Source organism: Myxine glutinosa, chromosome 1 (genome assembly GCF_964187855.1).
Source record: "Myxine glutinosa chromosome 1, kmMyxGlut1.1, whole genome shotgun sequence".
Classification (NCBI taxonomy): Eukaryota; Metazoa; Chordata; class Myxini; order Myxiniformes; family Myxinidae; genus Myxine; species Myxine glutinosa.
In genome coordinates, this window is record NC_136261.1 from 40,095,988 (window position 1) to 40,121,173 (window position 25,186).

At 43.1% G+C, this 25,186-nt stretch overlaps 1 protein-coding gene across 3 annotated transcripts in view; it reads left to right on the forward strand.

Annotated features, from left to right (window-relative positions):
- LOC137423005 (tyrosine 3-monooxygenase) overlaps positions 1–25,186 on the forward strand; it is a 76,582-nt gene that overhangs the window by 14,490 nt on the left and 36,906 nt on the right. For 2 of the 3 annotated variants that reach the window (XM_068109760.2, XM_068109751.2), the window contains exons 3-5: positions 5,856–6,021; positions 15,165–15,253; positions 15,393–15,460. In XM_068109760.2, coding sequence (XP_067965861.2) covers positions 5,856–6,021; positions 15,165–15,253; positions 15,393–15,460 — 323 coding nt within the window. Of the gene's footprint in view, positions 1–4,628; positions 4,755–5,855; positions 6,022–15,164; positions 15,254–15,392; positions 15,461–25,186 lie in introns of those variants that run through there. The other variant, XM_068109771.2, reaches the window with a different exon arrangement.

The window sequence follows — 25,186 nt, forward strand, 5'->3', positions numbered from 1 at the left end:
TATAACCCTCCAGAACTCATTAACTTACACTTTAGAACTAGTGGGGCGGCTTAGCCCAAATATTCAAAAGAATTGTGCATTTTGTGAAACAAGCACCAAATTTGGCACAAATGTACATTAATATGTTGCGAACATTTTCAGATATTGGGCCACTTGAAATTCCGTAATTTTTTTTTTCAAATTTTTTCAAATTTCGTAATTTCAAATTTTTCGGGTGACACCGTCACAATTTCGGTCTTCGAGGCCGGCCGATAGGCAAAGTGTGACCGGAAGGGACGAGGTTCTCCTGACCACGTGGCCCTCGATCTGGGAAGCGAGAGGCGTTCCATTAGTGGACGCGCCCCTCACGCCCGACTTTTGGGCGGCCCCGGCAGGCCGTTTGTTTTGACGTTCCGTGACAGGCCCCGCACCCCCACCTCCGGGCCGACCGGAAGCTTGTGCTGAGTACATCATACCTGAACAACTCAGTGAGGCAGAACACAGCAGTGCACACCAGGGTGACCCCTTCAGTGCATAAACCAATTAACCTGTCCACTGCAGGGCATATAGAAATGAAGTTATTTTCTGCATATAATAATAATATAAGTTCAGTTCTATATAACAATTTCTGTTATCACCACTACCACTACAACTACCACTACTACAAGCTTTGTCTGGAATTTTGTGGACTAACAGACAAACAGACATACAGACAAGCTGGGATCAAAACATTACCTCCTTCCACCATTGAGTGTAGAGGTAAACATCATGGAAATTATATCATGCCCTAGATTTAATTCATGCTTACCCGTGTATTTGCTTCACTGGTTCACAAGGTCTTTTGCATACATGTAATTCAGACTCTCGTCTTCATTGCTGACCACACAATGTTCGCAACATATTAATGTACATTTGTGCCAAATTTGGTGCTTGTATCACAAAATGCACAATTCTTTTGAATATTTGGGCTAAGCCGCCCCACTATATCGGCCGGCCTCGAAGACCGAAATTGTGACGGTGTCACCCGAAAAATTTGAAATTACGAAATTTGAAAAAATTTGAAAAAAAAAATTACGGAATTTCAAGTGGCCCAATATCTGAAAATGTTCGCAACATATTAATGTACATTTGTGCCAAATTTGGTGCTTGTATCACAAAATGCACAACAGGTTTGCTATGCTGCTACACTAAACCCATTAGAGTTACCCTTTAGAAATCTTTAGAATTACCCTTTAGAATTACCCTTTAGAATTTTTTTTTTTTTTTTTTTTGTACACTGAATCGAGGCTCGTGGAAGAGCTAACATTTATTTCACAAACAAATCAACCAGACAAACAAAATATACAAAAAGAGGGAGCGGAAGACAAGATGGGGAGAGAAGGGGAAGCACACAACCACAACATTTGAGAACAGGGAGAAGTGTGGGAGGGAGAGGGCTTGGGGGGGAGGAGGCGTGGGAAGGGGGAGGTGGGGAGAGAGGTATAAAACACAAGGGGACCGAAATTAGCGGGGGTAGAAAAGATCAAGGTTTTGGATGGGGGAGGATAAGAGATGGTGGTGAACAGCTGTTTTAAAGACCTGGAGGGTGGAGTGGGATTGAAGAGAGTGAGGGAGTTTGTTCCAGAGGTGGGAGAAAAGAGGAATGAAGGAGTGAAGGTGAGCAGAGAGTCTTGATTTTGGCAGTTTAACCATAAGAGGGTTGCAGGCAGATCTTGTGCGACCTGTAGGAATATTTGGGGGACAGAGCCCAGAGAGAGCTGGGGGGGGCAAGGCCAGAGAGGAGTCGGTAGAAGATGGAAAGACCACCAACCTGCCTGCGGTGAGTAGTGAAAGGCCCTTGGAGTTAGCTTCATCGCAGGAGATTCCAATGATTCTGAATCATTGGAATCTCCCATGATTACCCTTTAGAGTTACCCTTTAGAGTTACCCTTTAGAGTTACCCTTTAGAATTACCCTTTAGAATTACCCTTTCGAATTACCCTTTAGAATTACCCTTTAGAATTACCCATTAAAATTACCCTTTATAATCACCCATTAGAATTACCCTTTATAATTATTCTTTATAGTTTAGAACCATCTAGAATTACACTTTAGAACCCTTTATAATTTAGAATTAAACACGGTGGGTTACAAAGGCTCTTTGTCTTCATTTTTGACGGACGGATAGACGGATCAAAGGAAGGACATTAGCCAAATATTGAAGCAGCTTTGCCACTTAAAAATGGCCATCATTGGCCAAGGGTAAGTCGCGGAAAATCACTTTTGGGTAAGCTTCACCTGGTCAATGAAGGCTTACCCTTGGATCTTGGCGATTGCTTTGGGACCACAAACATATCGTTATTACTATTATTCAGCCATATTTTGTGACATTTTTCTTGGATACTGCAGCAGTGATAAATGTAAAACTTCACAGAGTTGTTACAAGTCATTAGATATAGTGCAAATATCCAATGAAGTTCGTTGGTCCAAGGTCTTAACGGCCATCTTGGATTTATGAATTTTTAAAAGTAGATTTTCAAAGACCTACTTCTTCAAAGACGCTGAACCAATTGATACAAATCTTCAGCTACGCCATCAATGGACCAGAGTGGTTGAAGTTTGTAAAGGAGAAGCTTATCTAAAAAGCAAAATGGACATATATAGGTCAATAAAAGTTGATCATTTTTCAACACTTGGAAATTTATGGATTTTGATGAAGAAACTGGTGTTATATGATATATTGTGATGGATTTTGGAGACCCCGTGAAGTACATACATCTATATATAATGGAGCAAGTGTTATGTGTATGTATGTCCACTCATCACACATTGGTTGGACAGCTGACCTAACGCCTCCCACAATTGTAACCTGAAATACTTAACCCCCAAATTACTCAGAGTACACAAAAGACCCACCCCCCAAGGACCCAAATGTCCCCGATTACCCAAAAGACCCAGAGAAAAGCCAAAAGATCCAGATGACACAAAAGACCTCAAAGACTCAGAGGATAGAAAATACCCAGAGGACCCAAAATACACCATGGACCAAAAATATCCCGAGGACCCAAATGACCCTGAGGACCCAAAATACCCAAATGACCCCGAGAACCCATTTCAATTCGTATAGGTCTTTCTCAATGTCGCTGGTGGCTAGTTTGCAGAGCTCTGTGTTCATGCTGATGTTGGGCTCCATCCAAGGGCTCTGATTGAAATGCAAGACCCAGTGTACCTTTGCCAGCCACATCCCAAACTGTACATAAAGCTGTAGTTTTCTGTAGTGCACCACATATTTCTCCTTGTTGTGGAGGTTGGAGAACATCTTTTCAACTGCAGTGAAGCTGCATGGCACCACCCCTGCACCTTGTTCTTCAAGTAGCTTGTGCTGAAATTCCGACATCCATTTCCTTATAATTTTCATACACTCTGATGCTAAATGATTGCTGTTGTGTGTAAGATGTAGCTCCTGTGGATACTCAAGGTACACTTCAAGGATGTAGCCCTTTTGCACATCTGTGGGGTGAGTCAGGATTTCTGTTCGGAGCTGATCACAGTTTTGTTGTCCCACCCACATGAAGCTGCAAGGTGGCAGAGGGTGGCTCATGGCCCAGCCATACAGATTGTTGGCATCAAGGTAGTGGATGTGTGTATTGGGTATGGTGAGGTCATAGCCCACTACTAGGGGATTGTTGACCTTGGCATGGCGCTTGGATACCATTGAAATACCCCTACAGAGGTTTCTCAATAAAGAGATGCATGTCATAGTCAGTCAGCAGCTTGAGTTCCACACCTGTCTTCTTCAGGAGTGAATTCCATGATAGGCCTGGGAATGTGTAATAGTGTGTAGGATCCAGCTTGTGCTGCTGGAGGCACATGGTGTGGAACGTCTCAACGAGTCTGCAAGGAGAAGGACATTGGTACGAAGGTATAGGTCGTGATATTCCCCCATATTGTGGCATCTAAAGGATGTCCAGACCTATTGAGCATGCTCGTACTCCTCATGTGTAATGCCTTCACCTGTGAGCTTAGTGAAGAAGGCCTCACGGGGTAGCAACCGCTTATCAAAGGGCTCCCAGCTTTCCATATACACATAGGGGTAAACAGACTTATGTGCAAGCAGGCGTACTGTTGTTCTGACACTGTGGGCCTGCGTAATCAGAAGGAAAGTCGGATCCAACTGTTTGCGACAGTTACACTCCTTACGGACCTCTCAGAGCTCCAAACCCTCGCCATTGCTGTGCAGGTCGGAATGGCGGTTGGCCTGTCAGTTTTCACAGAAGCCGTTATTGACTCCCAGAGTGTTTTTGCGAGGCTGTCTGGCGATGCTTTCAGAATTTCATACTGTTGATGAAGTGCAGCTGTCCCTGGCTGAAGGAGATGTACTTTGTCATATTGTTTGGAATCATGGACACGTGTCTGTCAACCTTTGAGATTGTTGACTTGATGAGATGTGAGTCATATCCCTGCAGATTGTGAAAGACTACTGGAATAATTGTTGTTTTTTAATCCAGCCACAGTTTAAGTTTGCAGGGATTGTGGGCAGCTCTGCAATATTGCCCAATAATGTGGCAGTGGTGACGTACAGAGTCACCATCGAGGGGCTTGTTTCAAACATGGCAATTGACAGCTGCGTTGTGTGCCCACAGATCCTGAAGGATCATCAGCAATGGCCTTTTATTTGCTATGGCTGTCTGGATCTTGACTTCCTCCTTCTGAAGATCCTCAAGGAAGTGTTCTGCAGTGTTGGGACCCCTGTACACAACTGAGGGCTCGGTGTGGCCATCACACCTTACAACAATGTAGGACAAATTGCAAACCTCATGTGGTTGTGTTTTCTGGGTGTTGCTCCTGCTTGGGTTAACCTCTGGCCAGGCCACCTTAACCATGAGGGCCTCAAAATTAACATAGATGATGAAGGGAGCTTTCATCTGCTTGTGGAAGTTCTGAAATAAGAGCTTTTTTTTACCCTGTTCCTGGAATTTCAACCCGGACAGCTATTTTGCCAATACCTGGCACTCAGGCTTGTGCTGCTCCAGCAGGTCCTCGCAGGTGAAACAGTGGAGACAGTCCTTGCAGAAGTACTTTCACATGCGATGTGCACTCTGGTCATAGAACAGGCGATTCGGGTCCTTGATCGAGGTGTAGTGGAAGTTGCTCACCTTCTCAATCAGCAGTAGGTTGATTCTGGGGATATCTTCATGCACCTTACTGAGGTGATAGACTATAACACCCTGCTTGTCCCATCCATAGATGTTGATGGCTAAGTTGCTTTGCCTCTCCACCTGGTTGATTTGAGATATTGGTGCGAGCACGTCGATCCATGTGAAGTTGAGGCAGTCTTCTGTGAGGTACTTTACGGGTCGAGAGGCGTGGTCTCTGGCAGGCAGGGAGAACAGAGCTAATCGGAGGGCCCAGCGCTGGCACATGCTCTGACACGTGTATATATTTTGTTGTTGTGAGTTGTGACACAATATTGTAATACAATGGGCTCGAAGGGTGTGCGGGCACTGGCGCTGCTGGATAGACTGCAGTCTGCTGGTGGTGCTGCGACAACAGAGCAAATGCAAATATGGGCTTGACAGAATGAGCCACTTTAGCTGGCTAGCTGGAGCCTGTGTTAAGAATGGTTTCGGTTTTGGATTGGGGGCCCGTCGAGGGGTTGCTGCGGGCGCATGGGAAGAGCGAGGTGGGTTTGTAAAATGGTACCCAAAATGTTAAAAGTGGTGCAAAACCCCCATTGACTATACTACTCCCTGTCCCATGACTCCTGGTAAGATTGTGACTTTTGATACAATCGTATTGACCTCGCACACATTTCTCGGAACCATGTTTTTATTATTAAAGCGTGAAAGGTGCTTGGGTATCGGAAACAAGTGACTCACGTGAAGTTTTCCCTGCAGACATTTGGTGCTGACCTGCACCACCTGGAGACACGTCCACCGCATCTCGCATCAGAAAAACTCGAGTTTTTCGTGCAATGTGAGATGCACGCATCTGACGCCATCACAATGGTGGGCTCCTTGAAACGTCTTGCCGAGCATGTGAGGATCGTACGAGATGAAAAAGGTATATATCAACACAAAGGCATGACGACCCATACTGGGAAGACAATCGGTAACAAGTTTTAAGGTTTGCAAAGTTCATTGATCTTTCCATGGACACGAACATCTTTGGTACGTTATTATTTGCCAAAGGAACCATCAACATCTCAGGTGGAACCTTTCACCTTTCTCACCTTGTACTGCTTACTGCAGCTATGTCCTTACAGTCTGATAGAAACAACAACCACAACAACAACAGGAAACAGAGGATGGTAGTAAAGGTGCTTACCTGAGGGTGAAGAAGTAGTGGAGCACTGCCGAAGCCAATCGAGACCTTTTAAGGAAAAAATTGCAAACTAAATAAATGACCTCGATGACAAAGAAAATATCAAAATGTGCTCACTAAAAGCTAGGTCTGAATAAAAATAGCGGCAAGGGACAGAGAGTAATCCTGGAAGTTTGGATCTCGAGAGGAAAATGGGGTTGGAAGTGGCAGCAATTGATTTTGCAATTGTTTTCTCAATGATGAGATCAATATTAATATTCTTATTCGTTGGTCTTATTCGTTGTTCTTATTCGTTCGTTTGTTCTTCGTTCTTCGTGTTTCACCCACATTTCCCCAGATAGTTTTCACTGTTAAACTTTAAAATGTTTAAACTTTCCCCTGAAGTTCTGTATTCTGTCGTGTATTATAACACCTTTTTCTTCTTGTTCTATAAAAGGTTGCTTTCGACTTGCTCACCAAATCTATTCATTCCAAAAAAAAATTCCATCTCTTACAGTGCCTCTTTCATACATTCCCTAAACTCTCCTGCTCTCCACCCCCCCTCCAGCGTCCTCAAACGTATTTTTGACTCGAAGGTCACAAGAAACTCATTTTGCAATAAATGTTCGTTTCCCATTAATCGTACACTTTTCAAAATCCAATCTCACCCTTCCCCTCCAAATCCTCCCCATCAACCCTCCCCTCCAAAATCTTCCCCATCACCCCTCCCCTCCAAATCTTCCCCATCACCCATCCCTTTCAAATCTTCCCCCTTGCCCCTCCCCTCCAAATCCTCCCCATCACCCATCCCTTTCAAATCTCCCCCCTTGCCCCTTCCCTCCTAAACTCCCCCCACACCCTTCCCCTCCAAGACTCCGCTCACCCCTCCCCTCAAAGACTCCCCCCTCACCTCTTCCCTCCAAATCTCCCCCATCTCCCATCCCTTTCAAATCCCTCCCCTTGTCCCTTCCCTCCTAAACTCCCCCCTCGGCCCTCCCCTTCAAATCTCCACACCCTCATTTCTTCTCCATTTCCCCCCTCTCACCCCTCCCTCCTCAAAGCATCCTCCCCACTTCTTCCCCCTTCCAACTCTCACCTCCATCTCCCCCAACCTTCTGCCTCGCTCTTCCCCCTCCTCAAATAACACCTCACTGTGCCTCACCCAATCAGCATCAAACCTTTTGTCTGCCCCATCCCTCCCTTTCTCTGAGCTATTCTGAAATCTCTGACACACCTCCAACAGCTCTCCCTACCTCTTCCTCCTCTTACACATCTTACCATACCCCACCCCCACTGTTCTGTATCCGATGCCCCCCCTTCCTCTTCATTAACGGTATGGACCTCAAACACCCGGGGCCTTCGTTCAAACTTAACTGATCTCTCCATACAGGTTGCTTCTGACAAACCAGACGTGATCTGCTTAACAGAAACTTTCCTCCTTCATGGTGTCTCTGATTCCTTAGTATCTCTCCCGGGTTACACCCTCCTCCGGGATGATAGACCTGCCCCTCGTCCTGGAGGTGGGGTTGCTATCTTTATCAAAAACTCTCTTTCTCACTCGCCCTGCACTGCCCTCTCTCCACCTCACCCCCAGGAATACCTCTGGCTACGGCTTCCCCATCGCTCCCACCTCTTGTTCATATGTGTGTTGTACCGTCCACCAAACAGTGATGACTCCATCTACATCTCGCTGTCTGATAATATGGACCAACTTCTATCTACTCATCCCAACTCTCTCTTCCACATATGTGGTGATTTCATCTATCTATAATTCCAGTAATCTCTGTGTGTGTGTTTGTGTGTGTGTCTGTGTGTGTGTATGTGTGTCTGTGACCGCTGTTTCTCGACAACCACGGGTCCGATATACTTGAAACTTGCCAGGTATATTGCTGGGGACCTGAGGATGTGCCTTTTCAAGGTTTCATATTAATCGGAGAAGTAGTTACCGAGCTATGTCCAAAAAACGATTCAACCAATCAGAGAGCAGCGAGCTATCACGTGTGCCGAACGTGGCGAACAGACTCTGCCTCGGACGGCACATTTGAGAGCGTATTCATTTATTTCACGTTGGCAAACTATGTTGGCGCTATGTTGGCGTTAAACTATGTTTTAAAACTAATTAAAACTAATTTGCGATTCATCGTAACTGCGATATGCGACCTTCCGGACAGTCAAATGAGGACGTCACTTCCGGACTTACGGATAGTCATAGTGACGACGTACTGATGCTGAACGTGCCGAGCAGACGCTGTAAGGTACGATCGATTGTAGTACACGTTTATAATAACTCTGCCGATACAGGCCCGATTAACTGCAGCGCCATCCGAGCTGCGGCGTCGGGACGATACATTCATTGTACGGTCACATCACGCACTTACGGGCACGCCCATGGGCCCATGGGCACGCCCATGCATGCATGGGCGAAGACATTTTTTTATTTTTTTTTGGCAAGGAACGGGCACCCACGTACGGGCACGTCCTAGTATGTCACCATGCCAGTTGACTGGGTGTGGGTACCACTCTCACCAGCCATGGCTCCTCAGCAAATGACTTCTGCGACTCACTGGGACTGACACAATCTGGCAATTCCCGACCCGGATCTCAGTCAACGGAGCATCTTCTCTTCTGGACTTGGTTATGACTAACTTCCCTGAAAATGTCCGCTGCTCTTCTTCTGCTCCAATCGGCTCATCTGATCATGCGCTTGTTAAAGTGGACATCTCTCTGACCATTCTCAGGGAGCCTCCTCAGCGTTGACGAGTCTGGCATTTCACTCAGGCAAACTGGCTTGGTCTTCAAGCAGCCATCAATCATCTGGACTGGTCTCCCATCTCTATCACCTCTGACATCAACTCATCCTGGGAATTCTTCCAAAGTAAATTGCTCTCTCTCATGCACAGATTTATACCATCTCGTCTTCAGTTGTCATACCCCGCCTCCTGTCCATGGTACACGGAATCTTGTGGTGAGGCTGTTGCCCAAAAACAACTTGCCTTCGTCTCCTGGAAAGCAAATCCAACGGAAGGAAATCTCATTTCCTTTCACAAAGCCCGAAACAAGTGTGTGTCCATCCTCAGGAGAGCCAGGAAACAATATCTCTCCGTTCTCAAGACCGAACTCTCTTATCTGTCTCCCTCTTCCAAATCCTGGTGGCGTCTGGTCAAATCTGTTTCTGGTGTTTGTTCCCCCTCCATCCCCTCCCTCACCTCAAATGGCTACACAGCTGACTCCGCACGTGAAAAAGCTGAATGCCTCAACTCTGTGTTTGCCTCTAAATCTTGTGTCCCAAACACATCCCTCTCTGTACCCACCATACCCAGTCGTACCCAGCTGCTCCTGGACTCTGTGTCCTTTCCTCCTGACAAGGTGGAAAAGCTTCTGTCAACCCTCGACTCTGATTCTGCAACTGGACCTGACGGCATCAGCCCACGGGTCCTAAAATCCTGTTCTTCTGCTCTTTCACTTCCTCTCTCTGTCCTCTTCACCCTCTCTTTTGCTCAAGATCAACTGCCATCTGCTTGGTAATCAGCCAACATCACCGCTTTACACAAAAAAGGTGCCAAAACAGATCCTAGTATCTACAGACCATTCAGCCTTCTCCCAATTATCAGCAAAGTCATGGAATCCATCATTGCTTCGGATATGAAATCTTTCCTCTTCTTCAATGGCTTGATATCTGATCATCAATTTGGCTTCAGACCAGGTCACTCTACTCTGGACATGCTGCTTCTGCTGTCTCAACAATAGATGGAGGTCCTCAATGCCAAACAGGAAATTAGAGCTGTCTCCCTCGATATATCACATGCCTTCGATACGGTCTGGCACCCCGCTCTGCTCACCAAACCCTCCTCCTTTGGTATCCATGGAAATCTCCACGCATGGCTGGCGGACTTCCTCTCTAGTCGTAGTCAACATGTGGCCCTGAATGGGTTTCTTAATCTCCTCTTCCTGTTCAGGCTGGAGTTCCCCAAGGCAGTGTTCTGGGCCCTGTGCTTTTTCTGGCCTTCATCAATGATCTCTCTGACTCTCTGGAAAATCCTCTCTATCTCTTTGCTGATGACTCCACTATCTGCCGCTCCATTCCTCATCCCTCAGATCGGCAGTCTGCAGCCTACTCACTCTCTGCAGACCTGGACAAAATCACTGACTGGGCAAACAAGTGGAACATGTCTTTCAATCCTGATAAATCTCATTCTCTTACGATGTCTCTCCGAAAAGACCGACTGGACAACCCTCCCATCCACTTTCTGAATAATCCTCTCCAAGAAGTTCTGTCACTCAAGCTTTTGGGTCTCACTATCTGCCATGATCTTTCCTGGGAAAACCACATTTCAAATCTGGCCTCCAAAGCCAGTCGCCAACTGGGCATCCTCCGTCATGCGAAGTCCTTCCTTGGCACACCTGAGCTCCTCACCACATACAAGGCTTTCATCTGCAGCTCAATGGAATACTGCTCTCCCCTCTGGGCTGGTGCTCCTGCCTCACACCTAGCTCGTCTTCATGCTGTTGAAACCAAAGCGTTCAGAATCATTGGAATCTCCCGTGATGAAGCTACCTCCGAGGGCCTTTCACTCACTCACCGCAGGCAGGTTGGTGGTCTTTCTGTCTTCTCCCGACTCCTCTCCGGCCTTGCTCCTCCAGCTCTCCCTGGGCTCTGTCCCCCAAATATTCCTAAAGGTCGCACAAGATCTGCCTGCAACCCTCTTATGGTTAAACTGCCAAAATCAAGACTCTCTGCTCACCTTCACTCTTTCATTCCTCTTTTCTCCTGCCTCTGGAACAAACTCCCCCACTCCCTTCAATCCCACTCCTCCCTCCAGGTCTTTAAAACAGCTGTTCACCACCATCTCTTCCCCATCCAAAACCTTGATCTGTTCTACCCCCGCTAATTTCACCCCAAATCCTCTTTTTTGAAATACCAACTTCTTTCCTGGAAGTCCTTGGTGTCCTTGTGTTTATACTTCTCCCACCCACCCCCACACCCCCCCTTCCCACGCCGCCTTCCCCCAAGCCCTCTCCTTCTCACACATTCCCGATGTCCCTCACAAATGTTGTGTTTATGTGCTTCCCCTTCTCTCCCCATCTTGTCTTCCGCTCCCCTTTTTATGCACTTTGTTTGTTTGTCTGTTTGATTTGTTTGTGTGATAAATGTTAGCTCTTTCACGGGCCTCGATTATGCATCCCCAAAAAAAAAAAAAAAAAAAAAAAAGGCATCTTCCCAGTGGTACAAAAATGCATTTAAAACTTTAAGTATATAGTGTATATATATATATATATATATATATATATATATATATATATATATATATATATATATATAATTTTTTTTTCTTCAGTGTAGTTAGTTGACTTTAACCTCAGGCTATTGTACACCACTCCTTTCCAATTCCTCCAGATGCTGCATGACATCAGCGATGATGTGCACTGAAAGGGAGTACTTAGTTTTCACTGTTTGTTTCCCCGGATGATATCTCAGCCATCCTTTGAGCTAGGAAGCTGAAATTTGGCCACAATAGTGAGCACGTACTTTGGCAAAAAATTTTATTTTTTATTTTTTGATGAATCGATTAATTCATTAATTACTTAATTATTATCGACTTATTAAGTACTTATTTATTTTCTTTCTCATTTGCGCAATATCTCAGGCACCTTTTGAGCTAGGAAGCTGATATTTGGACATCACAGTGACCAAGTGATTTGTCTATAAAAGGAATTTTTGATTTATTGATTCATCAATTAATCCCGTGGTTCTTAACCTGGGTTCGACCGAACCCCAGGGGTTCAGTGAGCCAGTCTCAGGGGTTCGGCGGAGGTCCTCCGAAACGCATTGCAATTTATTTTTTTGTTTGTTTTTTGTTTTGTATCAATTTTGAATCTATATGTAATTACGCTTATTATTAATATTATTATTATTTTGCTATGTATGTTACGAACGAATGGAAATGTTATTTGTAATTGTATTCCCATCCCATTCATGGTTTCTCTGGTCTGTGTTTAAGATAAGTTGTTTCACACTGACTGTAGAAAGTTGAATCAATGAGCAACTTGCTAATTATTCTGTTGATGGTGCTTACTTGCTTACTTACTTACTGGATTTTGGACTTTGCAGGTGTTCAGAAATTCTAGTGAATAGCCTCGATTAGCTTGCCGTGTGGGGTGCGTCATTGGTCGCGCCTAACTTTGGAGTTACTGATTAATTGAAAAGTAAGTTGGAAATGTTTGTGGATATGCAGGGCGGGTTCAGAGTTATATTAAAGTCAAAAGTGGATGGTGATTATAAAATATGATTGAATTACTCAGAAAATTAGGTGGAGGTGATATAACTCCTTTGGTCACAATTCAAAAGTAACAATTCGCAGTTTTCTATGTAATATTATAATGGGATTTGAGGTGACATTGAGTTGAGTAGATAATAAATCCCGTCATCGTAACTATGTTATGTTTTCTTCGTTAAAATTTCTCAGTTTTCAGAGGGGTACTGATTATATTTAAACATGTTCCTTTTTTAATTTTTGTCATATGATTATTTGCCTGAACTCAATTAAGATCAGTTTGTTACTTTTTTCTTTTCTTTTTGCAGTATGTCGAGCAAAAAAAAGGAAGTGATCGGACGATTACGTGCGGTACAGGTTCAAGTGTTTGACGGAACGGGGCGGAAGTCAGCGTCCTCGATGCATGCTTTGCAATGTCAAGTTGAGCAACTCCAGCCTAGCACCAGCAAAACTACGGGAACACTTCAAAAAACTGCATGGCGAGGAGCAGTACAAAGACGCAACACTGGATGAATTCAAATTGAAGAGAGTCCGATTCGACGCAAGTGCTACCTTGCCCACTCTCGGCTTCGTTCCAATTGACAAACCGATCCTCACCGCGTCGTATGAAGTTGAGTACCTGATCGCAAAGCAGGGCAAACCGCACACCGTTGGCGAGACACTCATCAAACCGGCCGCGTTGAAGATGACCAACATCATGCTGGGAAAAGCTGCTGAAAACAAGTTGTCTCTCGTTCCACTCTCAAATGACACCATCAGATGCAGAATCGACGACATGAGCGACGACATCCTCGCCCAGGTAGTTGCAGATTTAGTCGCGAGCCCGACGAAATTCAGCCTTCAACTCGACGAGACCACCGACGTTTCGAATTTGAGCCAGCTCATCTTATTTGTGTGTTATGTCAAAGGAGACGAGATCAAGGAAGACTTTCTGTTCTGCAAGCATCTCACAACATCGACGAAGGCAGCTGATGTGAAGAAGCTTGTGGACGACTTCTTCAGAAGCAACGGCCTCTCGTGGAACATGGTGTCTGCAGTTTGCTCGGACGGAGCTCCAGCCATGCTGGGATGCAACTCCGGTTTTGGAGTGCTGGTGAAGGCCGATGCACCACACATCATCGTCACGCACTGCGTCCTGAACAGACACGCGCTGGCATCAAAAACCGTGCCTCCAAAACTGGCCAATGTTCTGAAAATCGTCATTGAAACTGTGAATTACGTGCGAAGCCGTGCTCTGAATCATCGCATCTTCAAAGAGCTGTGCAATGAAATCGGCTCTGAATTCGAAGTCCTTCTCTACCACTCTAACGTTTGATGGTTATCACGAGGGAAGGTAGTGAGCCGTGTTTTTGCCTTGCGTGTAGAATTAGCCCTGTTTTTGCGAGAACACCAGCATTGTCATGCAACGCACTTCCAAGAGTCAGAGTTCATCCTCGCTTTGGCGTACTTGGCTGACATCTTCGACGCACTCAATCATCTCAATTGCCAGATGCAGGACGGTGAAGTGAATGTCATCGAATCTGAAGAAAAGCTGAGCACTCTCCGAAAGAAGTTACGGTTGTGGAGGCGGCGAATAGAGAACGACAACTTCACGAACTTTTCGCTACTGGACGAGTGTGTGAGCGGGATCGAAGATGAGTCTGAAGTTGGAGGCACTGCTGTACCGGGGGAGCTGAAGCAAGCGATTGCCATGCACTAGGATGAGCTGGGAAAGTCATTCGATGGCTACTTCCCCCACCAAGAGCAATACCCAGCATGGGTGCGGCAGCCTTTTACTTTCGACGTTGCAACGGCAGATGTCAACGACCAATACCTCGACGACCTCATCGAACTTCAGCAGAGCCAGACTCAACATCAACTCTTCGGCACAACAATGCTCTCAACGTTTTGGTGCCACCAAATGGAAGGGTATCCTCACATGGCTAAAATTGCCCTTGAGATCCTCACGCCGTTCGTTACAACGTATCTCTGCGAGCATGCGTTTTCGAAACTGGTGGACATTAAAACAAAGAAAAGGAGCAGGCTTGCATGAGAAAATGATTTGAGGGTGGCCCTTGCCAAAACAAAACCACACATTTCCCAGATCGTCTCCCGAAAAGAAGAACAGAAAACACATTAAGATGCAATTCTTCTTCATTTTTTGGTCAAATTTGAGGGGTTCCGCGAGTGTTCGGTCGGTGGGTTTCGTTAGGGTTCGGCGCCTTTAAAAAGGTTAAGAACCACTGAATTAAACGATTGCTTATTTAATTTTTTTCCATTAATTACTCAATACGTTTTCAAAAAGTTAAATATTTGGATGAAGTAGTGGTGGTTTACATATGCTATTAGATAAATTGATTAAGGAGTTAATTATTTTGCGATTATTATTATTTATTTATTTTAATTGCGAAATTAATCAATCAATTATTGTGCACTTCTCCCTCCAAATACCGTCTCTATGTGCTGCATGGCGGCATCTCCGGGCGCGGAAGGATATGTTATTTATTCATTTGGCTTGAGGGTAGTGTACTTTGAATGTATCTGGACTTGTTAATTTACTGGTCTCTGCAAGTGTATTCACCATTTCGTGAATTTATGACAAGCTTGGAATTGTTGCTTCAATATTTGCGTTTCCTTGTTGTTTTCCGTCAGTCCCTTGGTTTCCAAAGAAAATAAGTGATCTTGACCGATGTACACACCTGGAGACCAAGATCGAGCCGGAGCTGTGCAGTGACCATCCAGTAAGTTTTCACGCTCAGAGTATCAGAGAACTTTATGACGTATCAAAAAGGGCATTTACTTTTTTTTATGAAATGAAATATCATTTTTGACTCTGGTCTTCTGTTTATTTTATTTGCTGTTGTGTGTTGTGACGTGTAGGGCTTTTCAGACATGGCCTATCGACAAAGAAGAAAAGAAATCACAGACATCGCTTTTGCCTACAAATGGTAAAGCAAATCATGTGTTTGGGATTTGGAATGCATTTTATGGAAATGTTATAGTATGGCATTTTAAACAACACATTATCACCTCTGCCTGCCCTCTCATCACCATATATAGGCATCATACATGTAGGCTCTCCTAACGAAAGTCATGTGATATCCGATCACATTTGTGAGAAGGGTTCATATAAGTGTTGCATGGCCAAGAATATTGAGGACAGATTCAGGGAGTCTACTGGTCTCCTGGTGGGTGGATCCATACAGTCTCCTCAAGCATGCAACGACATGGTTGCATGATGGCAGAGCTGTATAAATTGTGCAAAGGAACTGGATCATCATTTACGGAAGCAAAAACAGAGTCAGGTAAAGCCCTGCTAAGTAAGAAGAAGAGTTGGGTATATAGTCAACTTCAGTAGTGGGCTGTAGTCGTTGCACGCACACCTAACCCTCTTTTGCCTCTCCACCTCATTGTACACTGCACCTTTCCTATGCCATGTCCAGGCGCTGCATAACGTCATTGCCGGGCACCGAAGGGGGCTCGGCAATGACGCACACTGAAAGGGAGTACTCCGTTTTCACTCTGGTTGTTGGACACCGCTCCTTTCCTATGCCATCTACAGGCGCTGCATTACGTCATTGCCGGGCACCGAAGGGGGCTCGGCAATGACGCACGCTGAAAGGGAGTACTGTACTCAGTTTTCACTCTGGTTGTTGTACACCGCTCCTTTCCTATGCCATCTCCAGGCATTGCAAATCGTCATTGCCGGGCACCGAAGGGGGCTCAGCAGTGACGCACGCTGAAAGAGAGTACTCAGTTTTCACTCTGGTTGTTTGTTTGTTTTCTTGGTTTCTTGGTTGCTTTCTTGTTTTCTTGCTTTCTTGTTTGTTTGTCCGGATGATATCTCAGCCATCCTTTGAGCTAGGAAGCTGAAATTTCGGCACAATAGTGAGCAAGTACTTTATCAAAAACCTTATTTTTTGTTTTTTGAATAATCAATAAATTGAGGAGTTATTTAATTATTAGCGATTAATTAAGTACTTATTTAATTAATCAAATTTCCTTTCTCTTCTGACCATTAACTCAGGCACCTTTTGAGTTAGGAAGCTGTTATTTGGACATGCCAATGACCAGGTGATTTGGCTGCAAAGGATATTTTTGATTTATTAATTAATCGATTAATTATTTAATTATTCGATTAATGCCAAAAATTTTTTTTTTTTTAAAGTTACAGATTCTGATGAAATAGTGGTAGTTTACATGTTCTCTGACCAAATTGATTAATAATTTAATTTTTTTATGATTATTATTTATTTATTTTCATTATTAATCATTTATTTATTTTCTTTCTCATTTGGCCAATATCTCAGGCACCTTTTGATCTGGGAAGCTAATATTTGGACATGAGTGACCAAGTGATGTGGCTATCAAGGATATTTTTGATTTATTGATTAATCATTTCATCTATTAATTATTTATTGATTAATCGATTAATTATTTATTGAGTAATCAATTAATTATTTAATTTTTTATAAATGACTTATTTAATTAAATTTCTAAAAGATAAATCTTCGGATGAAGCACTAGTGGTTTAGTTATGCGATTAGCCAATTGATTATGAAAATATTTTGTGATAATCTTTTATTGATTTTAATTATACAATTAATCAATCAATTAGTGTACACCTCTCCCTCCCAATGCAGCCTCAATGAGCTGCACTGCGGTATTGCCGGGCGCCGGAGGCACCCCGGCAATGCCGCGATGCAGCATATTTAATTATTTGGCATGGGGCGGTGTACTTTGAATGTATTTGTACTTGTTTGTTTGTTTGTTTTCTTGCTTTCTTGCTTGTTTGTTTGTCCGGGCGATATCTCAGCCATCCTTTGAGCTAGGAAGCTGAAATTTCGGCACAATAGTGAGCAATAACTTTGTCAAAAACGGTATTTTTTGTTTTTTTGTTTAATCAATTAATTGATGAGTTATTTAATTATTAGCGATTAATTAAGTACTTATACATTTCTTTTTAGACAGCCTGCTGTCCTGGTATATTGTTCCATTTTGTGACCACCATCTAGGGAGTTGGTTATCTTTCATAAGATGAAGCAGTCTGACCCTAAAACAACATATTTGTTTTCACACGCTCAAATCTTGTTCATAAGCGAGAACCAGTTCATAAGCCTGAAATATCCGCTATGTTAGAGGCCTTCTTCCGCTATGTTAGAAGCACGTGAGGCCTTCTTCAGTAAGCTCACAGGTGAAGGCATTGCAAATGAGGAGTACGAGCATGCTCAAAAGGTCTGGACATCCTTTAGATGCCACAATATGGGGGAAGATCATGAGCTATACCTTCGTACCAATGTCCTTCTCCTTGCAGACTCTTTGAGACGTTCCACACCATGTTCCTCCAGCAGCACAAGCAGGATCCTACACACTATTACACATCCCCAGGCCTATCATGGGATGCACTCCTGAAGAAGACAGGTGTGGAACTCAAGCTGCTGACTGACTATGACATCATCTCTTTGTTGAGAAACCTCCGCAGGGGTATTTCAATGGTTTCCAAGCGCCACACCATGGTCAACAATCCCCTAGTAGTGGGCTATGACCTCACAATACCCAATTAGTCTGTGTTGGATTTTAAAAACACATTGAGAGACAGTTTTTTTTGGTCACGCATGTGTACACCATTATATTTGAGTGCCCCTACACCCCGCTCCCGGAAGAAATCACAAAGCACTCGGTGACCTGATGTCCAGTCCTCTTCAACATCAGACTCCACAGATTCATCTTCATCATCATCCTCTATATCATGTTGACCACCAACATTGGAACAGTTCATCCTTGCACACTTGCACAAATCTGTACATGGGATACTGTTCTCTAAACAGGTACATATGCTGGCATCATTGCATCCACTTCTCTTGCAGCTGTCTGTACAGTTAACTAGCTCCATTACACTCTCTGGAGCAGACGGGCAGTTCATCGAGTCAATGACAAACTCCCCGTTGCTGTCCATCTTCCAACCATGGCCATCAGGTAGTGGTATCACTGCATTTGGCTGCAAACTCGTCTTGTAAATGGCTGAAAAATAGAAAATAATCATAGATATTAACAGCGGTAATGTGATGCATTTAAAAACATCAGTATTTACTTTTACATATTTCTGCAATATTAAGCACACCAATACCATAATACCAATCTCTGTCAGAAAGGCAAAAATCAAACTGTTTCGTAACCATATAATATATTTTTTCATATGAACATTTAAAAACGAATGTTTCTTGACCAATTTGTGAGTGATATTTTCATTTTCATAAGGAAAGGCCGAAATGGATTCATCAAATAACTTCACATTCAACTAGTTTGCAGTGAAAATATACACCATTGCACATCTATTCATAGCTTGGTTTAAGTATTTCATATTAAAGTACAAAGATTTATATTCAGCAGTGTATAACTTGCACGCCTTTCCTCATTCATGGTCAGAGCCCTATTCAATTCGCTTTTCATACAAAAGAGCAGTGCATAATTATGGAATACTGTTTGATCCAGGGAAGAGACTTACCCGCTTGGTAATTTTCCCTCTTGATGTGCTGTGTCAGTGAATCTTTGTTTGGAGGCATTGCGATTTCAGACTTTCTTGCCAGGCGGAACATGTTGCGTCTAGCTTCGTTGACGGTCTTGACGTACTTTTTCCCATAACGCTTGCACATAAATTTATCTGGTGATATCACCATGTCCGGTTCGATGTCAAAACGTTCTCCAAGATCCTTAAATGCAGAACACAATTCGTTATCTTTAAGAAGAAGGTTCAAGGCTTTCTTTTTGCCCTTGCCATAGAAGGTACTAACACTGTCGCAACCAGTCAGGCAATGTAGTCCAATCAAAGCTTTGCTGACATCATTTCCAATACTCTGCTCAATCTTCTTGAGGTCAATGGTGCGAAGATTTATTCCTCTGCCGGTATGGAAGTGGAGCTTGGCAGCAATCACAGATTGAAGAGATAGTCCAATAATAAACACATCTGTGTCCGGGCTTACAATGATGATGACTGTGGCTGCACTGTTATTAGCTGCATACGAGGCATGAAGATACATTCTGGTGTCCGCCTTTTCCTGTGTAGAGTTGAGGTTATCTACCTCATCCACTTGAACCTTCCGATCTGGAGCACTCCCTGAGGAAAAGACGTGACGCTTACTTCCATGAGCCAAATACACTTGAACACCTTTAACATCTGATGTTTTCATCTCACTCCATGTCTCAAATAGGAATTCAATGAGAGATTCCTCGTTTTTACCATTTGAAAGAAATTTCTTCCATTGCTGAGGGAGTGCTTGACCATATATGCGCATCACTTGAGATCCATTGGCAGCTCTTTTTGCACGTTCTGCATTCTTGATTGACATATCTCTGTATGTGTCTGTGACAAAGTGAATTTCCTCTGAGCTGTTGGCCTTTTTCTCTGTTGACCAAGCGCTGAAGTAGAACATTAGCTAAATTGAGAAATGTCCTTTGGCCTTGCAGTTTGTTGATGTTAAGTTGCTGTATTGTTGCCATAACATCTACAATGTATATGCCACCTTTTGGAATTTCAACAACCGGCTGGTCAGCTTGACTCTCTAGTCACTAGTGCACGAAGAAGATTGGCTTTGTTGGTCTTGACAAGACCTCCATGTGCAGAGGTCATCGGAAGAGGTAAGGGTCCAAGGGAGTAGGTGAGAAGCTCTTGCAGATCAATCTTTCGAAATCTTCCGATAACCACAAGTCTTGCTAAGAGGTTCCTGTCTGCTTTTAGCGATACTTCCTTTCCGCAGTGCTGAATATAAATCTTTGTACTTTAATATGAAATATTTAAACCAAGCTCTGAATAGATGTGAAATGGTGTATATTTTCACTGCAAACTAGTTTAATGTGAAGTTATTTGATGAATCCATTTCGGTTTTTCCTTATGAAAATGAAAAGATCACTCAAGTTGGTCAAGAAACATTAGTTTTTAAATGTTCATATGAAAAAATATATTATATGGTTACGAAACAGTTTGATTTTTGCCTTTCTTTCCGAGATTGCTATTATGGTGTTGGTGTGCTTAATATTGCAGAAATATGTAAAAGTAAATACCGATGTTTTAAAATGCATCACATTACCGCTGTTAATATCTATGATTATTTTCTATTTTTCAGCCATTTACAAGACGAGTTTGCAGCCAAATGCAGTGATACCACTACCTGATGGCCATGGTTGGAAGATGGACAGCAACGGGGAGTTTGTCATTGACTCGATGAACCGCCCGTCTGCTCCAGAGAGTGGAATGGAGCTAGTTAACTGTACAGCCAGCTGCAAGAGAAGTGGATGCAATGATGCCAGCATATGTACCTGTTTAGAGAACAGTATCCCATGTACAGATTTGTGCAAGTGTGCAAGGATGAACTGTTCCAATGTTGGTGGTCAACATGATATAGAGGATGATGATGAAGATGAATCTGTGGAGTCTGATGTTGAAGAGGACTGAACATCAGGTCACCGAGTACCTTGTGATTTCTCTCTGGGGGGGGGGGGGAGGAGGAGTGGGGGGGGAGAGGGGGGGCACTCAAATATAGAGTCCCTGTATAAAGAGTTGCGCCATGCGCTGACCCGAGATTTCTGGTCACGTGATTTCGTGGCGCCATTTTGTGTCTAACTTCACCTGTGCGTGAACGTCAGCTTGGTACGGGAATGTTGTTTATTGCAAAACAAAATGACTGGTTGTTCTGCTTTTGGTTGTTCAAACCAATCTGGGAAATATAACATGTATAGATTTCCAATTGATAAAGTCAGAAGACAAATTTGGGAAGCGAAAGTCAGACGAAAGAGCTGGAAAGCGATCGACTCCTCGAGACTCTGCCAGGTAGGCCCACGCCACTTGATGATCGATGTTCAAAAGCAATTCTATCTGCTCGGTTTTTTTTTTGGTTGTCTGTCCGTTGAAAACCCTTTTAAAGGGAAGTGATTTGTGTTTGTTTATAATCTTCAAGGAGCTGACCAAAAATGCATTTCCGTTGGAAGAACCCTGCTCAATTTTTTTCGGGTAGTCCTAGCGGACCGCATATTGATGAGTCACAATATGGTTTGGTCATATGGTCATATGTGAGGAGTGAACGGTGTAGTGATGAGTCTCACTTGTGAGGAATGAACGGAGCAGTGATGAGTCACTTGTGAGGAGTGAACGGAGTAGTGATGGTGTCTCACTTGTGAGGAGTGAACAGAGTAGTGATGAGTCTCACTTGTGAAGAGTGAACGGAGTAGTGATGAGTCTCACTTGTGAGGAGTGAACGGAGTAGTGATGAGATTCACTTGTGAGGAGTGAACGTAGTGGGATGAAGTGTTGGTCTGGTCAGAGTGTTGTATTACGGGCAGAGTTTTCTTACGGTCTGAATGTATGAATCATGTTCTGTACTGAATGTATGAACCAAGTTTTGTACTGAATGTTTACTGTGTTGGCCTCATCGTGTTCCTCGTGAAATTAAACAAGTTATGGTGAATACGCCGTCTTATCTGTGCTTTTCCATATCTGTTCGACTAGACGAACCGTGCACACTGCAGGTATTTTTTAAAGTTTTTTCTCTGTTTAATTGCGGCTTGGCGCAGTCGAAAATTAAGTGTTAATTAAGTCGCCAGCTATGAAACATATTAATCGATCAGGCAATATCCATCAGAGTTCTGGGCAAGGGTGTAGTAATAAATGAACGTTTCAATCTTACTAGATGCCGATGACGTTTTCCTTATGTCAGAGACAGAAGCTGACTTGCAGCTTGTTAAATCATTACAATGGAAATTGAATATAAATGTCGATAAAACTAAAGTTGTACACTATAGAAATATGGCAATACCACGTACAGAATTTGTTTTAAGTGTGTTAGACTATATGTCGGCTGGAAGTCCTACACCGGAATTGCTCTCGGCACCCTTTAAAAAATATTGGATATGCCCACACTCCTTTCTAAAAGTTATTAAAATTCAGAGAACGACAGCATTGGTTTGTCTTACTTATAATGTTAGCTCTTATATGCAGTGTTGGCTTGTAATATGCATTGCCATACCACTTTTAATATCACCACAGAGCTCTTTTTCACGGCAATAGCTGAGTTTTTGACAAAACAAATATCACCTGTATGTAATAATAAGACTAAATATGTGTAGTAAAATTTTTATTAGCAGGTTTAGAATATATCACCCCATATCGCGAATGTACATGTATATCTAATCCGACACACTTAGACACAAAATGGCGTCCAAATTTGAGTTGACACAACTCTCTATATACAGGGACTCTACTCAAATATAATGGTGTACACATGCGTGACCAAAAAAAACCGTCTCTCAATGTGTTTTTAAAATCTAACATAGACTTGATGCAAGCGGATATTTCAGGCCAGTGTTTCTCGCTTATGAACAAGATTTGAGCGTGTGAAAACAAATATGTTGTTTATAGGGTCATACTGCTTCATCATATGAAAGATAACCAACTCCCTAGATGGTCGTCATGAAATAAAATAAAAAGAACATGTATAACTTATGGCCTGCTGTCTATTTCTCTCCTCAGGAACCTTTTGAGTTAGGAAGCTGATATTTGGACATGCCAATGACCAAGTGATTTGGCTGTAAGGGGTATTTTTGATTTATTGATTAATCAATTGAGCGATTAATTATTTATTGATTAATAAAATAATTATTTAATTTTTTTATTAATGACTTATTTAATTAAATTTCTAAAAGTTACATCTTCGGATGAAGCACTATTGGTTTAGTTATGCTATTAGCCAATTGATTAAGAAAATATTTGATGACAATCTTTTGTTGATTTTAATTATGCAATTAATCAATCAAATATTGTACACCTCTCCCTCCCAATGCAGTCTCTATGAGCTGCACAGCGGTATTGCCGGGCGCCTCCGGCGCCCCGGCAATGCCGCGCTGTAGGATATTTAATTATTTGGCATGGGGGTGGTGTACTTTGAATGTATCTGTATTTGTTTTCTCTTTTGTCAAGCCACTGTCACCTGGGTGAGAAAAAGTCTTTTGAACCATGAAGATCTCATAAATATATAGTGAGGTTCTTTTCCAATACCACAAGGAGTTTAACCACAACAGATCTCCCCACTGAGACAGAACCATACCACGTTTGTAGGGAAACTACTGTCTTTTGCTTTCTACCCTGAATGTTTCAGCTGATCTCAGGCAAAAGATGACCTTTGCCTACAAGCAAGTTTACACCATACCCACATGGTGCCTGTAGATCTATCCTCACCAGGGCTGACCTGGAACCATCAAAGTTCAGCCCTAAAACTGCAAATAATGGATGAACATGCACCAGTACATTGATCGAAGCATACTAACTGCCGTAGAAAGCAAAGAGAGGATCACGCTTACACTTCGTTGGAGCAAACAAGACGGATAGTCTAATAACTGTGTAGGCAGGCTTGAATCTGCTGAGTGGAGGATCTACTGTCCCATTTCATGTGACCAGATCTTCAGCTCTGATTGGTGGACATTTGGGAGCGACATACATACATATGGACAGAAAAACGATGTTCCAGATGGCATTGCTCTATGGGCTAGGCCGTAAAAATAAGGCTGGCGAACCACATGACCAATGACGTCATAAAAAAAAATTCCTTACCAATTTATCAAAAAAAAGAAATTTCATACTGATCGGATCAAGTGTTCTACTTGTCGATTTATGACGTCATAATGAGGGCACCTACGACATTGTCATTAACATATGTTATTCCCCATGGCGAGTACTTTACTAAAAGCCATCGTTGATTTTTGTTTCCATGGAGAGGTTTCGGAGATATAGAGGTGCAAAGTTTTTTGTTTTTTTTCCAAGATGGCGCCCATATCACGTGATCTATGACGTCAAAATTACAAACTGGCAAACTAATAAAACAGACATAGTCCAACGAGTAGTTCATTAAGTTAAAAGGAGCCTCAGATAACATTCGTTTTCTCTGCAACTGTTGATCCGATTGACACAAAATTTTCACCAAAGGAGCACCTCCTCGTGTAGAATCGTTAATTATGATGTCATAGGTCACGTGGTATGGGCACCAACTTGGGAAAAACATTTGTACCTCTATATCGCAGAAAACACTCAATGGGGAAAAAATTAAAGGTGGCTCATTGTAAAGTACTCCCCATGGGGAATAACGTATGTTAATGATGATGCCATAGGTCCCTTCATTATGACGTCATAAATCGACAAGTAGAATGCTTGATTCGATCAGTATGAAATTTATTGGGATAAATTGGTCGAGAAAATAAAATTGATGACATCATCAATTACGTTCAATTACGTGGAACCAATTACGTGGTTCAGCAGCCATATTTTTACGTCTGGAACAGTGTTTGTCTCTCCGTTTGGTGTATGTATGTATGCCCCTCACAAACGTGTACCAATCACAGCTGAGGATCTGGTCACATGACAGGGGGACAGCAGATCCTCCACTCAGGAATTCCAAACCTGGCTACACCGTTGTTAGACTATCGGTCTTGTTTATTCCATATTTCCTTAATCAATTTATGTGTTACCTGAAATGATGTTTCACGGCTGTATAGGAAGTACTCATGAGAATTTCTGCTTGCAGGTTCATGGCGATCTGGCACTAGGTCGCTACCTGAAGGTATCGGTCTGCCTTTGCTGATGGTGTTCAGTGGCAGTAGTTTCAAATGCTTGCTCGTTGACCTGAGGTTCTTTA